Source organism: Dendrobates tinctorius, unplaced genomic scaffold (assembly GCF_039654945.1).
Source record: "Dendrobates tinctorius isolate UK_male_01 unplaced genomic scaffold, ASM3965494v1 ptg000201l, whole genome shotgun sequence".
In the NCBI taxonomy this organism is placed as follows: Eukaryota; Metazoa; Chordata; class Amphibia; order Anura; family Dendrobatidae; genus Dendrobates; species Dendrobates tinctorius.
In genome coordinates this window covers 17,862,181-17,881,675 of record NW_027361868.1, presented here as the reverse complement: position 1 = coordinate 17,881,675, position 19,495 = coordinate 17,862,181, and the positions used below count along the sequence as shown (strand labels likewise).

Below are 19,495 nucleotides of genomic sequence, written 5' to 3'. Positions count from 1 at the left end.
ATAAATGCTGCCATTCTCCTGAATCTGGAATTGTTTTTCTCTGGTTCCTACGCCTCCTAGTTCCTGAAGTATGGCCTATTTTTCCTTGTATGCAAGTCTAGTATATTTAGCCACTTGGCCATGGACCTCAAGAATACTCCCATAGAGAAGGGTTGACGATCAGTCCCACTTGGCTAACAAGACTAGATTGTTACATGGGACAGTTGGGGCCAAATCACAGGGATGAAAAGATGCAGGAACACTAGAAAAGCGCCATCACAAGACTAGATTGATATACGGGGCAGATGGGGTCAAATCACAGGGATGAAGAGATGCAGGAACACTAGAAAAGCGCCATCACAAGACTAGATTGATATACGGGGCAGATGGGGCAAAATCACAGGGATGAATAGCAGGAACACAAGAAAAGCGCCATCACAAGACTAGATTGGTATACTGGGCAGATGGGGCCAAATCACAGGGATGAAGAGATGCAGGAACACTAGAAAAGCGCCATCACAAGACTAGATTGGTATACGGGGAAGATGGGGCCAAATCACAAGGATGAAGAGATGCAGGAACACTAGAAAAGCGCCATCACAAGACTAGATTGGTATACGGGGAAGATGGGGCCAAATCACAGGGATGAAGAGATGCAGGAACACTAGAAAAGCGCCATCACAAGACTAGATTGGTATACGGGGAAGATGGGGCCAAATCACAGGGATGAAGAGATGCAGGAACACTAGAAAAGCGCCATCACAAGACTAGATTGGTATACGGGGAAGATGGGGCCAAATCACAGGGATGAAGAGATGCAGGAACACTAGAAAAGCGCCATCACAAGACTAGATTGGTATATGGGGCAGATTGGGCCATATCTCTGGGATGAAGAGAAGCAGGAACACTAGAAAAGCACCATCGCAAGACTAGTTTGATATACGGCGCAGATGGGGCCAAATCACAGGGATGAAGAGATGCAGGAACACTAGAAAAGCACCATCACAAGACTAGGTTGATATACGGGGCAGATTGGGCCATATCTCAGGGATGAAGAGTAGCAGGAACACAAGAAAAGCGCCATCAAATTCAGGAGAACAGCAACATTTACACCAGGTAAAAAAAATTACTTATTTATGGCAAGTGACAGTGACTCTGTGTTACTTTTTGTCCTACAAAGCTACCCAGAAGATTTATGTTCTTTTCTTCCTCTCTACAGGCTCTTCTGGCGTCTGAACCCAAGAACAGCAAAGCTGGCCTCTTGAAGATGACTATGAAGGAATTAATAAACTTGGCCATGCCTTTGAGTGACTTGAATGGAAATAGCAGCACAATCCCACAGGTGACGGTGATATTACACAGGCTTTGGAGTCAGCGCAGGTCTCTTTCAACAAAGGCCATAATATATAACTTTACAAGTTACTGTGGTTCCTGACAGACCATTGCAAATTCACAGAGCAGGCGAAAGGTTTGATCCCTAAAGTCATTGTATCTGGTCCAAGAATGACAGAAATATTCATTTTTACACCAGCTACATCCAACTGGCAGTCCTGTGTCCGGATGCTGCCTACGGGGGCTTTTCTGTCAGTGGTGCGAGCTGCACAGTTTTGCTGAATGACATAATTTTTCTGCCACTGTCCCTTATTTTTGGCTTATTAATATGAAATGGCCGCTTTGATCTTCCTAAAGTTGCTTTATACTCAGAATACATCCTTGTTATGCTCTGGCTCCTTTTAACCCCCTTCTAATAGTAATCTGCTATGTGTTGCTGGAATTTGTAGATTCACAATAGCTAGAGTACCAAAGGTTCTCCATTAAGTCTATGCCACATACGGTAGATCAGATAATATCAGACAAAAAAAAAAAGAAAATTTCCTTGCAGATTTTCGGAACTATATGCTCCAGAAATCTGGCTAAAATAGCACCAAAAAAATGTTCATACACCTTTAATATGTGTTTAAGGACAGCTTCTTATATCTGAGATTCACGGCCCGAGAATGGACTGAGCTCTGTACTTGTGAAGTTGGGTCAGGAGACCCCTGACTATAGCCTGTTTCACATTTCCGTTTGTTGCCATCCGTAAAAATCCGCCGTTTTGCAAAAAAAAAACAAAAAAAAACGGATCCGCCATTTTTTTCCCCATTGATTTGCATTAGCGGCGGATTTTGACGGATGGTCATCTGTTGGATCCATTTTTTTGTCTCTCTCTCGTAGCAATCCTAAAAGTTAATATCGACCCTTTAACGAGCTTTGCCACATAATTTAGGATGAAAACCAAACCATAATCTCAATTTGCAGACAGTGTTTCAGGGGTATTGCCCCTCATCAGTGCAAAATATCAGATCTGATTTGGCTAGATTAGCGGCATAAGACTGGGATCTAAGGGGTAACATTTCTCCTTCTATTGCTACTTAAAATTGGTTACACTTGAGTTATAGTCCTCTTCTTCTCTGAAGAGGCAATTTGTGCTTCTGCATGTATTTCTATGCAGTCGCACACTCCGGTCCAGGTGTTGATGCGAGAGACTCGCACGAGTTTCTCACATCACACCAGCAAGTGTAACCCTGGCCTTAGGCTGAGCTCTGTAGGAGACAGAGATTTTCACTGTATACTGTGGAATTCTGGCACTTTGTATAAGTGATCAAATGATCGCAGATTGAAGTCCTCTAAAGGTACGAAAAAAATTTTTTTTTAAAAATAAAGAAAAGTTTATAAAAATATATATTAAAAAATATAAAAGTTAAAAGAACCTCCTTTTCCTTTATTAATGATAAAGCAAGGAAAAAGCAAACATATTTGGTATTGCCACGTTTATAAATGTCCGATCTATTAAAATATGGAATTAATTAACCCAAATGATAAATGCCGTAAAGAGGGGAAAAAAAAATCGAATTTCACTGATTGGGTTTCCCCACCTCACTATAAAAAATGTAATAATAAGCAATGAAATCATTGTACACATGCAAAGTTGGTATCAATAAAAATGGCAACTAAGGCTGGTTTCACACTAGCGTTTTTTAGCACTGCGCGCCAATGCGTCCTGCGCATCGTCTAGCGTATGTACGCGTTCGTATGCGTTTTCATTCGCATGCGTTTTTGTAGTGTGCACCTAGGTGCGCCAGATGCAACCTGTTGCATTTTTGGTCCGTCCGACCTGTCTCAAAAAACGCATGCACATTCTTGCACACGGAATGCGCAAAAAAATCACATTACAGTCAGGGCTGTGGAGTCGGTAAGCCAAACCTGCGACTCCGACTCCTCAATTTCCCTTACACCGACTCCGACTCCCACACATATTGCTTATATTTAAGTGAAAAATTTATTGTAGTACAATGTGAACCTCAGACATTTAATCATTTTTATGGTGTGCTACCCGGCTTTCATTCTTTTTGGTACAGATACGATATGGATAGACAGATATGGATAAATGGATAGATAGAGCAGATTTCTTATCTGCTTTTGCTATTGAAAACATTATCTATGAGCTCAAAAACCTTTCAGGTGATGCGGTTTTTTAAAAAGATGATCAACTTTTGCAGCTGAAAAACGTATCCTCAAAAAACACAGGAAAAACGCTGTGTGTGAATGTAGCCTTAGATCAGGAATAGAACAGCCATTTATAGGACATTTCATAACTTTCCTAAAATCCTATGAAAAAATATTCAGCACATCCTGCATTGAATTACTGTACCCAATTTATTATATATTTTAGGAGTCGGTCCATTTTATACCGACTCCAACTCCGACTCCACCAAAATGAGCTCCGACTCCGACTCCACGACTCCGACTCCGACTCCACAGCCCTGATTACAGTCTATGGGAACGCAGGCGTGCGCATGGACATGCGCACTCCTGCGTTTAAAATCGCATGCATTTTAAGAGTTAACATGGCTAGAAACTGGTTAAAACGCATGCGCCTAAAAAAAGCAAACGCATACAAAACGCATGATGCATTTTTTGCATGTGATTCTATTGTGTACGAAGCGCAGCGCTAAAAAACGCTAGTGTCAAGCTAGCCTTACCTCGCAAAAATCAAGCCCTCTCTCAGCCCCTTCAGCAGAAAAATAAAACTGTTACAGGAAAATAGTGAAACAAACGCAAAAATTTTTTTTTTTTTTTTTTTTTTTATTACAATATTCTAATTTTCCAGGATGTCCCTCCTGACAGCACCAGGGAGGACGTCCCTCGCCTCCTCGCAGGGACAGGAAGAGCACACGAGGTTAAAAACAGTCTCCACCCCTATTTCCTCAGTGTTTCTTCCTGTCCCTGCACGGAGGGACGCACAAGAGGAGTCGGCTTACCGGAGGGGTCCAGGGGGATCGGGCGGCCCTGCCAATCCTTCCTCCTGTGAAGCGGCCCCGGCGCTGAAACCCTCCTGGGTGGGGGTCCCTCAGCCACAGAGTCCAGGGGAGGACGAGCCCCCTGGGTAGAGCTGCTTCCTCCCACAGCGGAGGCTCTCGGCTCCGACGCCGGCAGCAGCGCGGGGACCGGAAGTCGCGTGCAGAGAGACCACGACGCACTACCGGTGACGTCAGAGAGCCGGAAATACAGGCCGCCGGCAGGCGCTCTGAAGGAGCAGAGCGCGGTATCAGCGAGACAGGCAGCACCCTCCTGTCCTGACCTCGCAGAGGCTCTCAACAGCGATGGAGAACCAGGGCAGAATTTACCCTAATGGGGTAAGTGCGCATAGCGCAGACCTACCGACTGATACCCGGAAGGCCCAGATCAGAGCCTGACTGTCCCTCTCTTGCACTATGCAGGAAAAGCCACAACCGACAGCGCCCATTCCCACAACCAAACAGACGGAGAAAGACCCAGGGAAGCCCAATTAGTGTCCTGTATGCAGAGTTAAGCTCCCCAGCAAGCTCAAGAAGTTGCTGTGTGACACTTGTATGGCCAAAGTAATGAAAGGCGAACAGCCGTCCCTCCTATCGGAGATGAGGTCGCTGATTCGAGAGGAGGTTCAGGCTTCCGTGGCCACCTTGTCCCAGCCACAGCCAGCCAGTCCAGACCCCAGTGCTAAGCGAACCAGACAGGAGATGGAGCTTAGTTCGGAGGAAGGTTCCTACTCCTCGTAGTCGAATCAGGAAGAAGGCGAGCTGGGCACTAGCGAATCGGAGTATGGGAAAAGATACCTCTTTTCCTCGGATGATACAGACAATCTGGTTCAGGCTTTCAGAGACACAATGCAGATTGAGGAGGTCCAGAAACCTCAGTCCAGGCAGGACATTATGTTCGGGGGCCTTAGGGCGCAGAGGAAAGTAGTATTTCCAGTGAACGACCATGTGCGAGCTATGGTCCTGGAGGAATGGGAGGAGGCGGAAAAACGTCTCGTGATATTCTGGGACTTTAAGAGACAGCTCCCCTTCGACCCCGAGGACATTAAAGAATGGGAGGTGGTTCCCAAGATTGATGTCCCTGTGGCAAAAGTAGCCACGAAAACGTTCCCTTTTGAGGACGCGTCTAGTCTGAGGGACCCCATGGATAGGAAGGCGGATAACCTACTAAGGCGGGCCTGGGAAACATCAGCAGCCTTAATTAAAACAAACGTTGCAGCTACTTCGGTAGCAAGGTCTATGTGTTTATGGTTGGGCCAGTTAGAGGAACATTTAACTAACAAAACCCCAAGGGAGGAAATTATAGATTCTCTTCCGATCATGTAGTCAGCCACAGCCTTCCTAGCTGATGCATCGGTGGAATCTGTTAGAATTGCCGCCCGGAATGGCTCTTTGTCAAATTCGGCATGCAGAGCCATCTGGTTAAAGACCTGGACGGGTGACGGAGCCTCAAAAAACAAGCTCTGTGCCCTTCCCTTTTCTGGGTTAAAAGTCTTTGGCCCAGCATTGGATGATATATTAGAAAAAGCATCCAATGTAAAGAAAGGGTTCCCTGAGGAAAAGCCTAAGGACCAGCCCTTTCGTAGACCGGGGGGATATAGAAGGCAGCAGTACTATAGGTACCAGGGGAGCTCTCAGAGGGGTTCCTACGGTAGCACCCACTCTAGAGCGGGAAGATCTAGAGACCCCCCCTTCTGGATCACGTACTAGATCCAGGAGAACATGACTATACCAATATAGGGGGTCGACTCAGAGAATTCAGTACCCAGTGGTCTCAGATCACAAAAAATCAGTGGGTACTAAGGACAATAGCAGAGGGTTACCAAATAGAATTTTCATCCCCTTCCCCCGAAAGGTCCATTTCTCCCCGCAGAATGAAAGACGACTCCCAGATGTGGGTCGACGTGACAGAACTGGCAAACTTAGGGGTGGTAATTCCGGTTCCCCGGGCAGAAATTGGGGCGGGCCGCTATTCGTCCCTATTTGCCATCGCAAAGCCATCCGGAGAATCCCGTACCATTATAAATCTGAAACCCTTAAATGCCTGGGTCACGTACAAAAAATTCCGAATGGAGTCAATCAGATCCACAGTCCATTTGATTGACAAGAATCCCCTGATGTGTACCCTGGACATGAAAAGTGCCTACTATCAGGTGCCAATTCACCCAATGTCACAGAGATTCCTGAGGTTTGCAGTAAGACTTCAGAATCGGACCTGCCACTTTCAATTTCAGTGTCTTCCTTTTGGACTGGCCTCGGCGCCTCGAGTCTTCACGAAGCTAATCGCGGAAGTGGTGGCGTTCCTAAGAAATTGCGGAATAATCATCATTCCATACCTAGTTGACTTCCTCCTGATGGCGAGATCAGCAGAACAACTACGGCGACACAAGGAGAAGACAATAGAGGTTCTAGAGTTTCTGGGCTGGATCATAAAGAAAAATCGAACCTAGTACCAGAAAGAAGAAAGATTTTTTTGGGGGTACTACTGGATTCCAGAAGCAGAACTTCCTTCTTACCACCAGAAAAACAAACAAGGATGCGGGACAGCATGAAGGAACTTCAAAAAGGCCGCATTTCCATCAGAATAGCCATGCGCGCTCTGGGCCTCATGACATCCTGCATCCCTTGTGTCTGATGGGCACAGTTCCATGCGAGAACCCTTCAAAAAGAAATACTGGCCGCCTGGGATCGTCACCAGACCTCCCTAGACAAGAAAATGGCCTTGTCTCCAGCAGTAAAAAGATCCCTGGTGTTGTGGATGCAGCGACAAAACCTAGGGAAAGGTGTCCCCTGGATCACCTCCCCATGCGTCATAATCGCTACAGATGCCAGAAAATGGGGCTGGGGGGCTCATCTAGAAGGCAGAATTCTTCTGGGAAAATGGCCGGCAAACATTCGATCCACCTCGTCCAACTACAAGAAACTTTACGCCACATGGGAGGCCCTAAGAAGAAATCAGGACAAACTAAGAAATCAACACGTCAAGATTCTATCGGACAATGTGACGGCGGTTTCCTTCCTCTGGCATCAAGGAGGAACAAGGCATCGGGCACTCCAGGACCTGGCAAAAAAGATCTTTTCCTGGGCAGAAAATACGGTTCTGTCAGTAACAGCCGTCCATCTCGAAGGGTCGCAAAACACAGTGGCACATTATTTAAGCAGGCAGAAGATCTGTCCCACGGAGTGGGAGCTGAACACAGAGCTCTTTCAGAACTTATGCCAGCGCTGGGGAAGACCGCAGATGGACCTCTTCGCAGCCAGAAAGAATACGAAGACGTACAAGTTTTTCTCTCTGAATCCGTTGGACAATCCAGAAGGGGTAGACGCCCTAAGCCAAAAGTGGGGGCAGACTCTCTCATATGCATTTCCCTCGATAGCTCTCATTCCAGCCATCCTCAGGAAGATTCAGGAGGATCAGGCAAGAGTGCTACTGATAGCATCTTATTGGCCAAAAAGGAGCTGGTTTCCACTCCTGGGGATTATGGCAGAAGATCGACCACTCCTGCTTCCACAGAGGGAAGACATCATTTACCAAGGGCCGGTGCTTCACCAAGATCCAGGGAGACTGCACCTGTCAGCCTGGATCCTGAACGGCAGATCCTGAGGGCTCGAGGCCTGTCAGACCAGGTCATATTGACTATTCAGGCCAGCAGAAAACCCGTAACTTCTGAGATATACCACAAAATTTGGAAAAGATTCTGTCTTGATTGTGGCAGGCCCGACTCAGCGGAAGGAAAGCCAGACATCCCAAAGATACTGGATTTTCTTCAGGCAGGCTTTAATAAAGGACTTAGGCCTAGCACGCTGAAGGTCCAGATCTCGGCATTAAGCGCCTTTCTGGACTACCCCTTGGCCTCCCATCCCTGGGTAATAAGATTTATCAGGGCAACTCAGAGGTTACGTCCCACAGTCAGGAGATCAGTCCCCCCATGGGATCTTAGTCTTGTCCTGCGGTCCCTTTGCTCAGATCCCTTTATCCAGAGTCAGGAGATGCCCATCTCACATCGAACCATGAAGGTAGCATTCTTAGTGGCGATCACCACTGCAAAACTGATAAGTGAGATACAGGCGCTATCTGAGACCCATATCTCTGAATCTGGGAGGATCGAATAATCATGAGATTAGACCCCATCTTTTTGCCCAAAGTTGCGTCAGTCCAAAACTTAAACCAGGAAATAATTTTACCTTCCTTTTGTGAGAACCCCTCAAATGACAAAGAAAGGGCCCTGCACGAATTAGACTTACGCCAGGCAGTTATTGATTACATCAGGGCCACGCAGGGTTGGAGATAGGACCATAACCTATTTCTACTCTTTGGGGGGAAAAACAAAGGGAGAAATGCCTCAAAAGCCTCCATCGCGAGATGGATAACATCGCTAATCAGTTTAGCCTATGTCTCTCATTGGGTTCCTCCCCCAGAAGGGTTAAAAGCTCACTCAACGCTTCCTGGGCGGAAAGAGCAGGGGCTTCAGTAAACCAAATCTGTAGGGCCGCAACCTGGTCCAGGTTGGACACATTCTGTAAGCATTACAAATTAGATGTGTTATCTAACCAACAGACTACTTTCGGGAGAATGGTTCTCCAAGCAGTCATACCACCCTAAGGGGATACTTTGGTATTCTCCCTGGTGCTGTCAGGAGGGACGTCCTGGAAAATAGGCATTAGACCTACCGGTAATTATGTTTCCAGGAGTCCATCCTGACAGCACGGATAGTTCCCCTCCCGAATTAGTGATGTCATATGTCGTAATATGATTCTGTAAATAAAGTGTTCAGTTGCATCATCCACGGTGTGGTACTTGGAAAAACAGGACAGGAAGAAACACTGAGGAAATGGGGGTGGAGACTGTTTTTAACCTCTTGTGTGCTCTTCCTGTCCCTGCAAGGAGGCGAGGGACATCCTCCCTGGTGCTGTCAGGATGGACTCCTGGAAACATAATTACCGGTAGGTCTAATGCCTATTTTTTCATCAGTTAAAATAGAAAAAAAAGATGCATATTTAATGTTGCCGTGATCAGACTGAGGTGGGCAATCATGTTTCCCCTTCATTTTTACCATAAATAGCGCTATAAAAATACCCCCCCCCCCCCAAATTGAAGGATTGCGTTTTCATCATCTCAACACACTTGGATTTTTTTTTTTTTAATACTGTTTTTCATTAAATTGTATGGTAAAATGAACAGTGCCATTCGGAACTAGGCGTCCCGCAAAAATTAAGCCTTCAAATGGCTCTGTCAACTGAAAAATTAAAAAGTTATGGCTCTTCAAAGAAGGCCAAGAAAAAATGTAAGCTAAAAAAAAATTATTTCGTTCTTAAGGGGCAGTCCTATAAGGGACTTCCTATACAACTCATACCTGTAATATAGATTTTCCAGTTTTAGATGGACAGAAAAATGTTTTTATTTCATACATAAGGGAGGGCGTCTTGGTACATGCTAGTCATGGCCATGGGCTCAGTGGACCATTTTGTCCTCCCAATCAACATGTTGTGCACCTCCCCCTTAGCTTGATTGACTGTGCTCACTTGGCCAGAGAGTGTTGCCTGAATTGATTCCCCAGCCTTGCGTGTCCGTACTTACACAATGGGGCTAAACGGGAGCGCACATAGAATGTCAGTGCATGTTCCTCTCACCCTTCTCTCCTGTCTGCAGCATGCTGCAGACAGGAGAGAGGGACGCGAGTGTGCCTGCACTGACACCGTCAATTTGTGACATACTAAGATTTTGTTCTTATTTGCTATATTGGATTATTAGTACCCAGTTTCAATCTTAAAGTAATAATGCACTTATCTAATATAGGTTTACCAACAGCAATCAGATTACAGGGTGTCCCACTAGAGGTTCTACAAGTGATCCGCTATAATTTGTACACTGCTGCCACTACCGGGAAAATCACTCATAACACAGTTCTCATCGAAATCGATAAGCAGTCTGTGTAATGGGGAGATGCAATAAATCCTCCAGGGTGAGAGATGCTCTTGGCCGCTGCGCTCTGTTTTGGATTACCCCTTTATTAACGCAGAATGTCCTAATGGGGGTAGCAGGCATGTGGAGTCTGTAAGCCGAACCTTCTACTCCTCAATTTCCCTGACTCTGATTCCGCAGCCCTTGTCACTACTGAGCATGTACATAAAGTGCAGCACAGATTCATCTCATCTATGACCCCACAGCACTGGTCACTACTGAGCATGTGCATAAAGTGCAGCACAGATTCATCTCATCTACGACCCCACAGCACTGGTCACTACTGAGCATGTGCATAAAGTGCAGCACAGATTCATCTCATCTATGACCCCACAGCACTGGTCACTACTGAGCATGTGCATAAAGTGCAGCACAGATTCATCTCCACTACTCCACAGCATTGGTCACTACTGAGCATGTACATAAAGTGCAGCACAGATTCATCTCATCTATGACTCCACAGCACTGGTCACTACTGAGCATGTACATAAAGTGCAGCACAGATTCATCTCCACTACTCCACAGCACTGGTCACTACTGAGCATGTACATAAAGTGCAGCACAGATTCATCTCATCTATGACTCCACAGCACTGGTCACTACTGAGCATGTACATAAAGTGCAGCACAGATTCATCTCCACTACTCCACAGCACTGGTCACTACTGAGCATGTACATAAAGTGCAGCACAGATTCATCTCATCTATGACCCCACAGCACTGGTCACTACTGAGCATGTACATAAAGTGCAGCACAGATTCATCTCCACTACTCCACAGCACTGGTCACTACTGAGCAGGTACATAAAGTGCAGCACAGATTCATCTCAACTAAAAGCCAAGATCCTTAGATCGGGAACAAAACAGGCATTTATAGGACATTTCACAACTTTCCCAACTTATTATAACATTTACAGCACATCCTGCATTGTCCTATTGTACCTAATTTATTATATATTTTAGGAGTCTGTCCATTTTATACTGACTCCACCAAAATGGACACTGAATCGGACTCCAAAGCCCTGGGGGGTAGGTCTTTAATAAAAGACTTGTTTCATCTTTTAAACTTATCAACTATCCATAGTAAAGGTCATGACAACCACCCGTCTGAAGCATGGGAAGACTGCAGGGCTGATTTATTGCTTTGCCTCCTTTTGGGCTTGATAACACGTTACGTTTTTTGACTCATTTTTTTCTGCAACAAAAAAAACAAACTTTGTTTTACTGTACCAGCAAAGGGAATTAGATTTTTGAGACCACATACACTTGTTGCTTATTTTTTCCTTGGTGATTTGAAGCCGTTTCAAATCTGAAGCATGTCAAATCTTTTATTGTTTTTGCAGGTGTTTACACCTGTTGAAATGAATGGGGAAAAAATGCATAAAAATATGGCAGAAACACGCATATTTCACTCAGCGGTGTTCCTCCCCGAGAGACATGTTTTTGGTACAGAAATGTCTGCTGCAAATACTCAATGTGTGCACATACCCTTACAGTTTATCCCTGTACAGGGCACCAGGGTCACCTAACTGCGCAGGGTACTGTAAACATGGCCCTGTTCACAATAATGCAGTCATGCTGCAGTTCCTTCCGCAGTGGATGCCCCCTATGTTTTCTATTGGTGGTGGTCCCAGAGGTCAAACCATCACTGATCATAAAGGTCGGGCATATTCTAGCAGTATTGTGCATCTTGAAACAGCCACACTGCTAGTTTTCAGAGTCCAGTATTTCAGCTGATGTTATTTGTGGGTTTTTCTGGGAAGCGCTTTCATTCATGGGCTGGCTGTGCCTTTTGGATATCTTTTTGTATCCCTTTCCTGTTTTATACAGTTCAACTAGCTTTTCCCATAGATCCGTTGACAATTCTTTTGCTTTCCCCATAACTCACAATCCAGAAACGTCAGTGGCTGGGCGAAAGATGCAAGAGTCTATCTGGATCTCAGAAACTCACTCGGCTTTTAGGCACACACTGATTACAAGCAAACAGGTCACAGATGAGGATGTTACCTTTAGTAGCCATTCAAACCCATTTGTGTCAACTTCTGTGCATGTTATCAGACCAGTATCACCAGGGTATGTGAACTTTTGATCAGGGTCATTTGGATGTTTTGGATTGTCATTATAATTTAAAAAGAGAAAACACAGTAGTTTGACAATAAATGGCTTCACCCAACCACTAACCAAGAAAGCAAAAATTCTGCCTGGGTATGTAAACGTTTGAGCACAACTGTATGTACCTGCCACCCGATGATAGCAAAATAATATTTATTTTATTCTGTTTTATGTGTTGGAGGTGTTTTTTTTATGCTAAAGCTTAGAGACAATCTGTCACCACTTGCATTACATTGGACATAGTTTCCTAACCTAAAGTTGGGAAGTCTTCCATTGTAATCTATTCAGACGGAGACCTCAGCAATCGCAGATTTTAGACATCTGAAAACAATCCTTAAAGCGTAGAGAAGAGTGCCGCCAGCCAGGGGTCACCATCATTCTTTTATCTAGAGCAGATCGCTCAGTTTAATTTGCTTCCCTATGTAAGAGCAGCATGTTATAGCTACAAGTCCGGTGTATTCATGAGTGGGGGGTTCCTCCTCATTTCCTCCGGCCCCGCAGGCTGGTGATTGACAGACTGCTCTGCAGACTTCCCTACAAAACAGACTTTCAGTCACTACAGGGAGGTGGTGGAAATTGCTCCGTCCATTAATACACTGAGCTGAACTCATAACTGCGAGTCTGTGTATTTTTTCAGCGCCATGAGTAACATAAGCAAGTTTTTTTTGTGTTTTTTTTTTTTTTTTATTATCCATTTTTATCAGTGTGAATGCAGACCTGTACGTGTAATATGCTGCTTTATATTCTGGGCTCAACATTGCTGCACTTATGAGCTGGCATGCAAATATTTTTTATAGTTTTCTTTTATATTCCTTTTTTTTTTTTGCCTGTAGCATTGATGTTGTTTTTTTGGCTACTGCGATAACCAACATCTGCTGCAGCTGTTCTTGAGACTGCCGTAGGTGGAGTCGGGAAATAATTTTTCCCCTAATGGGGGGCAGTTAAGGTCTGCCGCATGGGGTTTTTTGTCGTCTTCTGATTGTAGAATGAAATCAATGGACTTGAGTTTTCTTTAAGTCTTAAAACTATGAAGCTATGACATATGAATGAGTATTTGGAAGTCTTTGGCCTAAAAGACTGGCCCTTCGAAAAACAGCTGGATAAAAGTGACATACTTAGCCTTAGATGGTCTTTAGGGACAGATCAGAACACTGATTGCGGCTGTTGTATTGTCCTTTCTTCTTGGCTTAACATGATGTTTATTTCCTTTTAATAATGCTCCTAGTGTGTGTGAACTTAAATGGTCTCTGGACTTTCTGACATCTTGGTTTCCTTACATAGATAGTATGATAACTAGACATTCTGAAAATTCGTCTATTAAAAAAAAAAGGTGCCATATTTTGATTTATCCCCTAAAAATCATTTTAAAGCTGTGGCCTCTAGGTCCCTCCCTTCTGTATAACTCGCTATCCACTGCCTGTTGTGAAGCGCAGTCCGTCTCTATCTGCAACAAGACTGAGACGGATTACAGGAAGGGGGGATTGGGCTTTGTCTACAGGAACAGGGGGGCAGGTCAGTCTAACACTTCAGAAAGCGATGATGGATCTTTCCAGGTAGTGGATAGCGGGTCGTCTTCTCTCCACAGGTCGCAGAGGTGGGTCCATCTCTATTTTCAGTAAGTTGAGAGCGGATTTTTGTCCATCTACAAGAAACTGAGGTGGGTCTATCTGTATCTTCAGGAAGTGGAGAAGCTGGTCTTAGACAGACCTCAGCTTCCTGTGGAAAGACAATCTGTATTTGTCTTTCCACAGGAAGCTGAGGTCTGCCTATCTGTATCTTCAGGAAGTGGAGAAGCGGGTCTGTCTTTCCAAAGGAAGCTGAGGTCTGTCTATCTGTATCTTCAGGAAGTGGAGAGCGGTCTTTGTCTCTCTACAGGAAGCTGAGGTCTGTCTATCTGTATCTTCAGGAAGTGGAGAGCGGTCTTTGTCTCTCTACAGGAAGCTGAGGTCTGTCTATCTGTATCTTCAGGAAGTGGAGAGCGGTCTTTGTCTCTCTACAAGAAGCTGAGGTCTGTCTAGCTGTATCTTCAGGAAGTGGAGAAGCGGCTCTTAGACATACCTCAGCTTCCTGTGGAAAGACAAAGACCCGCTTCTCCACTTCCTGAAGATACAGATAGACAGAACTCAGCTTCCTGTGGAAAGACAATCTATCTTCAGGAAGTGGAGAAGTGGATCTTTGTCTTTCCACAGGAAGCTGAGGTCTGCCTATCTGTATCTTCAGGAAGTGGAGAAGCGGGTCTTTGTCTCTCTACAGGAAGCTGAGGTCTGCCTATCTATAGCTTCAGGAAGTGCAGAGCGGTCTTTGTCTCTCTACAGGAAGCTGAGGTCTGCCTATCTATAGCTTCAGGAAGTGGAGAGCGGGTCTTTGTCTCTCTACAGGAAGCTGAGGTCTGTCTATCTGTATCTTCAGGAAGTGGGGAAGCGGCTCTTAGACATACCTCAGCTTCCTGTGGAAAGACAATCTATCTTCAGGAAGTGGAGAAGTGGATCTTTGTCTTTCCACAGGAAGCTGAGGTCTGCCTATCTATAGCTTCAGGAAGTGGAGAGCGGGTCTTTGTCTCTCTACAGGAAGTCTATCACTTCAGAAAGTGATGTTGAGTCATTCCAGGAAGTAGAGAGCAGGTCTGTGTCTCTCCACAGGAAGCGGAGGTGGGTCTATCTGTATCTTCAGAAAATGGGGACTGGAGGTGGGTCTATTTCTCTCTTCAGAGTATTCCATGAGGGAGGCAAACATAAGCGCCCACGCACATAGGGCGTCACCTGGAGATGATGTCTAATAACCCGGTGTGGTTGTAGTGCTGAGTGCAGTACTGACTTGACTCGCTTGAGTAATTTAGACATCTGCAGCCGATACTCCTTCCTGATAATGGTGTAAGCACCTCCAGAAGTTTTTGATACGGTCCGCTTCTTTGGTGCTGCTGGAAGTTTGTTGAGGTGTCTTTCCAGGAGGATGGTAGATATCGAGCAATATTGGGTTTTGAGCAGACACACTTGTTCAGTCAACAGGTTATCATACACTTTAACCACTTTGCGTCCTATAGACAGTGTGTCCTTACAACGCCCAGTATCGTTTAACATCTACCATCCTACTCAAAAGACACATCTCAAACCACTGGAGTCTGACAACATCACCAAGGAATCTGACCATATCAAAACGTACTGGAACGCTCTCTTTTTGGGAAGTTGGGGAGGACGGGAGGTCAGGCCTCTCCGTTTTTGTTCTCTTGTTTGTCCAACCGTATAACAATGAGCCGGGCTTCCAGTTCAAGGCTGGCAAGCCATTGGGCAATGAGAGAAGCACTGCATACTAGGAAATGAGGTAAAGGAAGTCCCTGCCCCTTGAGTGCTGTCAGGATGCTGATAAAGAGGAACCATCAACTCAAAAAAAAAAAAAAAAAAAAAGCGGATGGTGAGTTAGAGTATGAAAATCGGGACAGTTCCCGCACACACTTTACAGTCTGTGCCAAAATCAATTTTACCTTGTGAGCGATGAGGGCAGTAAGTCATTGCTTCTTGACAGGTACACTTTAGAGAATGCATTATTTAACACCCCCTTATGTCGCTACTTGTTGACATTGGGCCTATTAAACTCTGAACAATGCAGTCCCCTGGCTGTTGCCAAGTTCATACCTTTTGTTAGACTTGGAGCACTACCCGACGGGTTAATCAGCTGCGCACAAGACGGATTGTCATTAGCATGTTAATCTGTGCGACCATCTTGACGCAAGATCTCACTTTCTGCAAACCGCAGCCAAATGGAGAACACATTTCTGAGCTTTATCGCCGCGACCTTGCTGTCTCCTGATGTGCGTCCTGGTGCATATTTATGCGCAAAGCATGTTTGATGAGTTATGGCTACATCTGTTACATTCCCCCTTTTTTTTTTTTTTTTTTTACTCCTTTCATATATTTTTTTTTTTGGACACGGCACAATTCCCTATTGAGACATGTTTTGGAGTCACGTGGTTATGGGGTTTTATTTCATCACTTACACCAGAATCTGGGACGTTTCCCAGAACCGCCTCGGGCATTTTTCGTTTGTATTTAAAACGGTCTGACGGCACATTTGGGATGTACGATCCATTTATGTTAATTATATTAATGTATATTTTACGCTTGCAGGTAAGGTAGAGCATTAGGTAATGATGATGAGGATCTTGTAATAAGGCAATAATAAATTATAAACTTTGAAACCCGCAATTATTTATTAACGAGATACGTGGCTCCGATCCAAGCAATGAGTTGAGCGGGAAGAGACGTGCAATTAGGAACGCTTGCATAATAGCGTTACATTTATTTGTACATACCTGCACCAATAAAGTTCCCATTTTTCATTGGTCGTCTAGACATGAAGTTAATTCGCCTTGTGCAAGAACTGCCTCCTATCATAACTTTCCGAAATTTTATAGGAAAACTTCCCCATACAAATGATTTTTAATCAGTGTGTTACAACACCAGTCTGTGTGTTACAGATATACAATGCGTAGCCCTTAAAGGGAAATGTAAAAATACAAATTTTTCCACCTACACATCATTCCAAGTGACTACTTTTTATTTATTTTTTTTTAAGTGATTTTTTTTTTTTATAGAACTTTGTGCACTTTAGGTTTACTGGCATTTTGTGCGTTTTCATAGCTCAGAAGGTCGATAGTTCCAGGTTGAAAAATTCCTAACTGAGCAGATATAATCTCTGGATTGATGTCTTCAGACAGTTCCAAATTTACTGTGGATTTTTGGTGCGGGTTCCACATCGCAAATCCATGGGAATTTTACGCTAAAATCCATGTGGATGAGGAGGAGGTTTAAAAACAATCCAAATGGGAAATCGGGCACGTCGTGGATTTTCGATTCCACTGTATGTGAATCTCGACGTAGATTTGTCCCAGCGCTGCCCACGATGGTGAATGTAAAAAAAAATGTGAAAACATGAGAGACTAAAATAATAACAAAGAATAAAATAAAAAAAAAAACCTCCACAAAATAGTAACAAAAAAGCGCAAATGCAATAATGAATTGGGCCCTAATTTTGCAAATAGTTTTAATTAAAAATCTCAATGTTTCGTGTTGATCACTGTCTCCCTATTAACAGACTACAATACACATGCGTTGTCCAAATAATAATAATAGTAATAACCGCACTGCGAATCTGCTATATACCTCTGAGTCGTGTGATGGCTATTCCAACTTGCTGGATCACACTGGGATTGGTGTGTGGCCCAGAATTGACTTTTACAATGTAAGTAAATGGAACCTCAGAACGTGCCGCCATAGGTTTACATTGTAATAAGGCCGGGATCACACATGCAAGAAACTCGGATGAGTCTCGTATCTTAATACCCGGCACTGCCGCCGGCACTCGGGAGCGGAGCGTGCGGCTGCATGTCTTTCTATGCAGTCACACGCTCCACTCCCGAGTGCCGGCGGCAGTGCCGGACATTAACATGCGAGACTCGTCTGAGTTTCTCGCATGTGTGATCCCGGCCTTATAGCGACTTACTGCTCATACGTAAAGCGCAGTGCGAGTCAGCAAGTCGTAATAACAGTCACATGTCTCAGAAGATAAAATGATTGGAACGGTGCTGGAAACGGGGGAAGACAGCAGATAGTGAGTATATTAACACACTGACACTGCAGTACATACACATTTACACAGGTTTAGGCAATTCTTAAATGTTTCGGATTGCTTTTATTTAAGTGTTCTCCAAATTCAATACAAAATACCACTTTTGCTTCTGCAGTCTCAGAACTATTCACCCCTTCATAATAAGCATCATTGGTACTTTATTAGAGCCCCTCTGGCTGTTATGACCTGCTGCAGACATGAAGCATAGCGAAGACACCAGCTTCTGGCATAGTTTCAGAGGAGTCTTAGACTATTTTCATGAGCAATAACCTCCAGATCCCTAATATTCTTGGGTATGTATGCTGCAACCATCTTCTTCGAAGGATTTTCTGTGAGGGTTCAAGTTAGTTGACTCTGACAGTCACTCCAGATTCTTCCAAGACTTCTGAAGCCAAGTCTTGGTGGATTGTGAGGTATTCTTGGGATCTTTGTTAGGGTGGAACAACCGATGATGCCCAAGCTTCAGTTTCCGTACAGAAGAAGCAGCTCCAGAGCGTCACCAAGCTTAATTATAGTCATCGCAGATCCTTTGCTATGCTTCACTGTAGACCTTACCTAGGCTATGCTTCACTGTAGGCATCACGGAACCTCCACCATGCTCCATTATACCGAGCCTCCTCCATACTTCACTGTAGGCATCATTGAACCTGCACCATGCTTCATTATAAGCATCACCAAGCGTCCGCCATGCTTTACTGTAGGCAGCACCAAGCCTCCGCCATACTTCATTATAGGCATCACCGAGCCTCTGCCATGCTTTACTGTAAGCTTCACTCATCCTCCGACATGCTTTACTGTAGGCATCACCAAGCTTCTGCCATGCTTCGTTATAGACTTCACTGAGCCTCCACCATGCTTTACTGTAGGCTTTACCTAGCCTCCACCATGCTTCACTGTAGACATCACCGAGCCTTTTCCCTGCTTCTCTTTTGCCAGGGTATTTTTTTCACCATATATTTCATTGTTATTCTTCCAGACATATTGCTGTCTCATAGGTCTGCAAAGTTTTTTTTTTTTCATTACTCCACAGATGAGAGTTCCAGAACGTCTGTGGCTTATTCATATTATTTTGAGCACATTGGAGAGAACTTTTCTTCAGACTTTTGGTCAATAGAGGTGCAAGTCTCCATTTGGGTATGGGGACATTCAAGGTTTAGTATGCGCCTTATTTTGCAAACTGAGACTTCAGTGTCTGCCACCCCTAAATTTTGCTCTCAGGTGACATTGATAGCACACAGTAAGAAAACTGATCTGTTAATTAAGCCTAAGATGCATTGAAACAATCAAAAACGTTTTGGATGCAAAGGCCGATGTTACTTTTCATCTTTCTATGATAAAATTCGCTACAGTGTCTGATGTGTTCTGTGCTTTTTTGTTCCTCACCATTTTTAAGATCTCTGCTTGCTGTTAGTAAATTCAAGTGATCTTGTTTACAGACAGAATCAGAAATCCATTCCAGATCTGATACGCAAAGATGATGGCCT

The 19,495-nt window shown here is 44.5% G+C and overlaps 1 protein-coding gene across 1 annotated transcript in view; it reads left to right on the top strand.

Moving 5' to 3' along the window:
- Positions 1-19,495, top strand: part of LOC141056974 (tRNA (32-2'-O)-methyltransferase regulator THADA-like) — a 541,174-nt gene that overhangs the window by 82,865 nt on the left and 438,814 nt on the right. The window contains exon 3 of the mRNA XM_073553454.1: positions 1,199-1,321. Coding sequence (XP_073409555.1) covers positions 1,199-1,321 — 123 coding nt within the window. The remainder of the gene's footprint in view (positions 1-1,198; positions 1,322-19,495) is intronic.